Source organism: Dipodomys merriami, unplaced genomic scaffold (assembly GCF_024711535.1).
Source record: "Dipodomys merriami isolate MVZ:Mamm:240054 unplaced genomic scaffold, mDipMer1.0.p SCAF_2, whole genome shotgun sequence".
Taxonomy (NCBI): domain Eukaryota; kingdom Metazoa; phylum Chordata; class Mammalia; order Rodentia; family Heteromyidae; genus Dipodomys; species Dipodomys merriami.
Window position 1 is genome coordinate 90490927 of NW_027203381.1, and position 8203 is coordinate 90499129.

Consider the following 8203-nt stretch of genomic DNA (forward strand, 5'->3'; position numbering starts at 1 on the left):
ACCAGATGTTCATTGAGCAAATAATCTAGAAACTAATAGGCAAAGAATGAAAATGTAAAGCTATATTATGTCATACCCTGTGCCTAGAAATTCCAGTAAAATGGTAGAGGACAAGCTAATACATAGGATCAAGATTTTATTTCACATAAAGCAAATAAGACATAGTTTGACATGCCGAGGGTATTTATTTATTTATTTATTTATTTATTTATTTTTCTTCTCAAGGCACTTATAACTTCTTTGTTCCTCAAACTATAAATGAAAGGATTTAGCAGAGGAATTATTATTGTGTAAAATAAAGAAAATAGTTTTTCATTCTCTTCAGCTGGTCCAGAACCAGGACAAACATAAATGAGGAAGAGAGTGCCATAGAACAAAGTCACAGAGAGCAGATGAGCACTGCAGGTAGAGAAGGCTTTGCTTCTGCCCTTGTCAGACTTCTTCTTCAGAATGGCCAAGAGGACATGGGCATAAGAGACCAGGATTGTTAGAAAAGTGAAGGCTTGTATACAGGTGGAAAAAGTTAAAAGGACTAGCATATTAACTGTAGAATCTGTACAAGAAATCTTGAACAGTTCTAAAATTTCACAGTAATAATAATCAATGATATTGGATTTGCAGAAAGTTAATCTAACAAATAAACCTACATGAATTGTTAAATGCATAAGACCAACAAAATATGTAACGACGATAAACTTGACACAAAGTCTGTTGGACATCAGCACTGGATAAAGCAAGGGATTACATATGGCCACATAGCGGTCATAGGCCATCACTACCAGAAGGAAGCATTCTGTGGTCGCACTGGAACCCATAAAATAAAATTGGGTGAAACACCCAACTAGGGATATCACATGGTTCTTAGACAAAAAGTTCATAAGCATCTTGGGAGTCACAGAGGAAGAAGTGCACGCGTCAGCAAAAGCTAAACTGCTGAGGAATAAGTACATGGGGGTGTGAAGGCGGGAGTCCTTCCAGATGAGAGCAATCAGTCCCAGATTGCCCACCATGGTGATGAGGTAGATGAATAAGAACACCAAGAAGAGGGGCACCTGCAGCCCCCGATGGTCTGTGAGTCCTGTGAGCACAAACTCAGTCACTAGAGTCTGGTTTTCCTCAGCCATAGATGACCAAGACTGTCACTAAACTAGAAGGGGAAAAAAGTGAATAACAGTCACAAAAGAATTCTGAGATGAACAAATTCCCAATGTGTGATTCTTAATAGTTTAATTTTTTATTTTTTTTTTTATGAGACCAGGACTTGAACTTGGTATCTGAAGTTTTTGCTCATTGGCTGGCTCTCCACAATGAGCCATACCTATAACTTCTAATTTAAATAATTTATTCCTCTACTTTAACACCCTTTAAAAGTTCTCCAAAATAATATAATTTAAATGATACTTAGACAAAGGGACATGAAAATTCTTTTCAGTCTAATAATTTTTTTTTTTTTTGGTCTGGTCGTGGGCCTGAACTCTGGGCCTGGGTGCTGTCCCTCAGCTCTTCAGCTCAAGGCTAGCGCTCTACCACTTGAGCCACAGCGCCACTTCCATCTTTTTTCTTTTTGCTTATGTGGTGCTGAGGAATCGAACCCAGGGCCTAAGGCATGCAAGGCAAGCGCTCTACCACTGAGCCACCTTCCCAGCCCAATCAGTCTAACAATTTTTTCAACTGCTTAAACTCTTCAAAAATCATGGAAATCAAATAGTTTCCCCAAGGGGGAAAAAAAACATAAATAGTAAGGACCGGAAAGTACCTTAATTGATGTCAAACTAAAATTGATAGACTTAGCTGAAATGTTAGAATAGAAACAATCCAAGGCATTGGGGCAGAAGAATAAAGAGCTTATTTAGGAGGATGTTATGGGAAGATTGTGAATTGAGACTCTGTCTCAAATAAAAGTGCTCAGAAATAGTTTAAAATACATGCATGAATGTGATATGAAAATAATAAAATAATAATAAATTCAATAAAATACAAAAATATTAAAAGGAAGACTAATTTAATAAATTGCTCTAACATTGTTATTGATGCACATAAAAATAAAGTTACTCCTATGTCAGAACTTAATTATAAAATGTTAAAGGTTATATTGTAATATATCAATTAGAGAAATCCATTCTAAAGTAAAGGAATTTAATGAAGAACAAATTACTAAATCTTTTTTTAATTTTAATTATAAAGGTGATATATGGAGGGGTTACAGTTACATGAGATGTTGAACATCTCTTCATGTGTCTATTAGCCATTCTTATTTGGAGAAGACAAACTACAAAATCTTAATACATAAAATGAGCACCTCTGAAGTCTAAGGCATACTCTAAATTACAAAATATATTTTTCTGTGTATATGAAAGAAACTTATTTCTCAATTAACATAAAACAAAAATTATCTCTCAAATAAAAAATATGAGTGAAAATAGTTAAGAAAAAGAAAAATGAAAAGTAGAGAGTAAAATATGTAAATTAGCAAATTTCCACTTGAAAAAGTTAAAATGACCAAGAAGTGAAATAAGAATGCTAAATTTCCATACACAATACACAAAATAAAGTGCCCACTGGTAAGGTGAGAAAATTCAAACGCTCATATATTACCTACATAAATATTAATTTCCCATATAAGTACAATATAATTACAAAATAATTACAATATCAAATAAAAGCCATAAAAATGCTATAGCAGCTGCATGGGAAATTACCACAATATACAGTATCTGAGAAGAGTAAGTGTATAGAAATAAAAACAACTATGATCTAATTAGTATAAAGCTTCAGGAGTTTTGTTTATTTTTGCAAACTTGGGGCTTGAATTCATGGCCTGGGTGCGCTCCCTGAGCTCTTTCCTGAAGGCGATCCCTTTACCACTTGAGCTCTTTCCTCAAAGCTATCCCTCTACCACTTGAGCCACAGCTCCACTTCTGGCTTTTTAGTGGTCAGTTGGAAGTAAGTCTCATATATTTTCCTGCCCCAGTTAGCTTTGAACCACGATCCTCATAGATTTACCTTCTGAGTAGTTAGGGTTACAGGCATGAGCCACTGTTGTTGTACAGTGCATTTTTTCAATCTCTTCTTTACATGGAGACACATGTGAATAATACATGCTCAGATTAAAACACTAACTTTCCTAGTATGAGAGTTGAGTTATGTGTGGGGAAAGGAGAAATGAGCTTGAGATAGAGTAAGCACCATTAACTTCACTTGTAATATGATTCCTGTATATGACATTATGTGGTATATTTATATGTAAGAAGTTCTGCCAATATACGCATACGAAGTAATGCAAAAGACAATTATCTCCAACAAGTTAACAGTGAAGAAAAGAGACAAGAACAGTGAAATCCTCTTGCTTCCCTTTGAAGGAGGGATATGGTACTGAAAATTATAATTTGAAATTATAATGTAATACCATTAAATTTTTATAAGTAAAAATAAGTTACATTCAGAAATAACCTTTAGACCTGAGGTTAAGTCAGATCACACTTCGAAATGGCTAGGAAAGACAAGGGAAAAAAAGAAATAACCTTTAGGAGAGATAGCATATTCTTTGAGGACTAATTAGTGGGAAAAAATATGCACAGAAAGTAAACTTCCTTTTTTAGTAATCCAAAATAATTGTAATTGTTCATGCTAAGGTTTCAAACAGAAGAGTTTCTCAGATATATTTGCTTTCAATTTCAGTAATATCCTTTTCATTTTTTCTGTTTACTTTTGTCCCTACTCAAAATATGACATTTAGTTAGTGGTTATTTAAGTAAGAAGATGATTTTAATGATTTTTAAATAATCTCTGAAAGAATTCAAAAAATACTTTGTGGGAAATATTTTGGGATAAAGACATAAAAGAAGACAAACTGTTGTATTACCATAAATGAAAAACATTTTTATTGTGAATAAAAATTAATCATCTAATTTTATGAAAAAATTACTTTCTAATAAATACAGATCAACATAAACAAAATAACTTTTTATTGTATCTATGCAAAATAAATGAAGAAAGAAGTTTAGAATTTTTACCTTTTAATATATATCACAGAGAGCTCTTGTATATACGTCAAAATATTAAATAAATAAAATCTAACCCATGAGATAAACTACCTGAATTAATTTACCCAAGATTCTTTATACCTTCAAATGACCAAATCATCTTCATAATGCCAGATCAAACAAAGATTAATTTAGTATTAATCCAAGCATTGTATAGTAAGCAAAATGGCATAGGGAACCTATTGGAATATCTTTCTCTGTCTTTAGCCCTTAGTCTCATGATTCAAGGAATCTAACATATTTTTTTGTCTACTCAAACACATGTACCTTAAAACAGAATTCTGAAAAAGTTATAAAAGAATTTAACCAGTATATTTTATGGCTCACTTAAAACAATGGACACAATTTAGGATAATCTCTGAGTATATATTGTCCTTATTAGTAGAACTCATGTCTTTTGTGTTGTTGTTGTTGTTAATCTACAAATTAACAGCAAAGTTTCCAACATTATGGTTATTGACACAATAAGTGATAAATAAGAAATACATATTCCATTTGCCCAGATATTGGAAAATAATTTTAAGAGCTACTTTGTATAACATTTTAATTTCTTATTTACATATTGTCCCCTTACACATACACACATGACAAGGGTATAATAACAATTAGGAAAAGCTTCATACTCTCATACAATGACTAAAAATTACTGGAAACTAGAAATGTGCTTATTTTCTATAAATGGCATAGAAAGAAGGAGTGTTATTTGCATACCAATTTCTCCAAAACTCCAAGTTAAAGGAAGCAGCATTTCTTTCTTCTGCTACAAATCAATTCTTCAAAGCATTTTGGAATTTTTATCTTAAGTTTCCAGAGGATTCCCAGTAGGAGTAAAACAGTGTTGTTCTACTGGGCATTGTGAAATAATCATTAAATCATCTGTACAAGATATAATGATAGAAAATACACTTATGTCCTCAGGGTTCCCAGGGACTTGTTTACAAACCATCATTGAACACAGTTCAGATCAGCCTGTAGCCATTTGTCTTGTTTTTCTAAGGGTGCCATAATCACATTATCTAAGCAGATTTATTTTTCATTAGCAAATCACAGAATTACCTCAGAAACAATATACTCAATCAAAAATTAAAGCCCTTCCCTATTCTACCACTAAAAAACATTTTCTCCTTGGAACTATATTGTTAAGCAGATCTATAATAACTACTCAGGAGACTGAGACCTGGAAGATGACAGGGCCAGAAAGTCTATTAGACTTATACACCCATGATTTGTGCAGCAGACACTACCACAATTAGCCAAGCTGAGGAATCAGCCTTGACGCCCTTCAACTTATGAAAGATAAAAGAATATCATGCATACCTACATATATATGTATATATAATATGTGTTTGTAAATATAGGGTGGTTTTAAAAGGGATAAGGAAGTGGTGAGAGGAAAAGAATGGGATAAGGCAGTATATTGAAATGCAATGTGTCTATATATGAAGATAACATAAGAATTCATGGTTACCTATTTTGGGAAAAGATAGGGAAAAAAACATAACAGAAGAAATTCTCTATTTGGTAAGTCATGGTGTAAATTAGTACTGTTCTATTTCTTAAAACTATAGATGTAGACAAACAACAGACACTCTATGTGGGGTGATTTTTTTACTAAATATTTATTCTTAGCCACACAACATTCTTCTGCCAGAAAGAATTAAAAAGAAGTCTTTTGCAAGAAAAATAGACAGAAATTATGCCAATAAACTGGTTTTAGAAGGACAAAGTTCATTTTTTTTGTTGTGAAAATACCTTACAGAGGGGTTACAATTACATGGGCAAGGTAATGAGTACATTTCTTATCAAGCATTGTTGCCTCCTCCTTTGTTTCCCCTTCCCATCCCTTCCCATCCCTTCCCATCTCCCACCCCCCCCAACCACCTGGCCAAAGTTGTAAAGTTTGTTTTTCGACATAACGACTTGTACATCCCCTTGTTGCAATGAGTCCACCTGTATCACTATTTAAATGATTTGGTTTTTTTCCTTCCCCTCCCCAAATTATACCAACATCAAATACAATGAAAGCAGGGATTATACTGTGGGGGAGGGACATACAGAGCAACAAAGAAATCATCTTATAAATATGCTAGAAACAATCTCATGAAAGAAAAAACATTTGAATACTTATCTTGGGGTTCATTTTACCTAACATCAACTTATTTGACTTTCTGCTTGTCTCAGACATATACTAGTTATTGTAGATAAGGGAAACCATGGGACCTATGTTTCTTTGGGCCTGTCTTACTTCACTTACTATAATTTTTTCCAAGTCTTTCCATTTCAAAGGTCATATTTTTCCTCTCATATGTGGAATCTAGACAAAAATGCATGTTAACTATTTTCATATAAATACAGATACAAACTTATTTATACACGTATACATACAAATATATGTATATGTGCATGACATGATTATGCTTGTGGTACTGTTTGAAGTGGACAAATAAGAAGGAGCGAGTCATTTATAAGATTATTTCTTTGTTGCTTTGTATGTCCCTCCCCCACAGTATAACCCGTGCTTTCACTGTATTTGATGTCTGTATAATTTGTGGAGGGGAAGGGGTAAAACAAGTCCTTTAAATAGGGATACAGGTGGACCCATTTCAACAATGAGACGTACAAGTTGTTATGTTAAAAACGAACTTTACAACTTTGATTGGGGGGAAGGGGGATGGAGGATTCGGTGCGTGAGGGGAGAATGGGAAGGGATGGGAAGGAGAAACAAAGGAGGGGGCTACAATGCTTGATAAGAAATGTACTCATTATCTTGCCCATGTAATTGTAACTCCTCTGTACAGTATTTTCACAATAAAAAAATAAAAGTTAAAAAAAGAAGGAGCGAGTGACCAAGAATATAGAAATACAAAGAATATAGAAATATAAAGTGTGTAAGTATGACGAAAGCATAAGTCACTTCAATAGTAAGTAGTGAGGCAGGATATAGCAAAAAAATCCCACAGGTGTAATTCTTTATTTTTAAAGTCATGCTGCAGAGAAGTGTTGGTCTTTCTTGAGATAATAAAGGGTGTCAAGGACAGACAAAGTCTATACAGTAACTTTTTTTTAGTTTTAAAAATTAGTATCTTTGGAAATTGCACTGGGCTCAACTGGTAGAACACTGGCCTTGAGCAAAAAGAGCTCTGGGACTGAACTCTAGCCCTGAGTTCAAGCCTCACAATTGGGGAAAAAAAATTAGCATCGTTAAGTAGTTGTACATAGGAGCTGCTTGATAAATGCACTAATTTTACACTTGAAAAGTACTCTTGATTCTCATAGAAATATTTATTTTAAGTGTATTAGGACAGCATGTGTAATTATATTTGTTTTAGCAGCATTATTATATTTCCAAAAGGGGTTTATGTTTATACATACTGACTAAAATATTCAGGCATTATTTAAATAAATAATAAATTGTTTATTAAATATGTATTTCTTAGGTATCAAATATACTTAATATAATATAGGTACTTAATAAGTATAACATTTATTCAATATTTACTAAATAAATATATTTAAGCTATATATTTATGTATTAATTTTACATTTTAGGGAATATACACTTGAAGTGCTATAAAATATGTTTGCAATTAAACAACAAATTTACTAATTTTAATTTCATGATTTCATTAAAATTCAAATGACAAATAACAAATGTGGGAGTTCTTTTCTTGATGTGTTTATTCATTATTTTGATGAATGTAATAAATTATCACAAAGATAACTACAACTAAACAAACTTACACCTCATATGACAGCATACAAACTCTTTCAATTCAGGCACTCTAGTGTGTCCGTGCCCACAAAAGAAAACAGAAGATCTGGGGTTTGTTGAAGGAACTAATGACTTTTGTTGGGGGTTTTCTTTCATTTCGCTTATTTTGTTTTGAGACAGTCTTGGCACCCAGGCTTGATGCCAGTTCCCAATCCTGCCCCACCCTCCTGACTGCTGGGATTACGGGCTCAAACTATTAAATTAGTGAGAAAGCAGACAGCATGGGCATGAGGGTTTCTACATCTCAAGAAGAGTAGGTTAAACTAATAAACCAAACCCTGCATGATTAAGAGAGTATGAACTCTCTTTTATGTATAAATCAAAAGACAAATTGTTAAAACATACTATCAAAGAAAGCAAATAGAACATTGGAAGGGTTCTGAGACAG

The 8203-nt window shown here is 33.2% G+C and overlaps 1 protein-coding gene across 1 annotated transcript; it reads right to left on the reverse strand.

Moving 5' to 3' along the window:
* Positions 1–200: 200 nt before the first annotated feature.
* Positions 201–1124, reverse strand: LOC138831716 (olfactory receptor 5AC1-like). Its single transcript, XM_070028765.1, has one exon. It carries the CDS (start codon positions 1122–1124, stop codon positions 201–203), a length of 924 nt encoding a protein of 307 aa, XP_069884866.1.
* Between the last annotated feature and the right edge of the window lie 7079 nt (positions 1125–8203).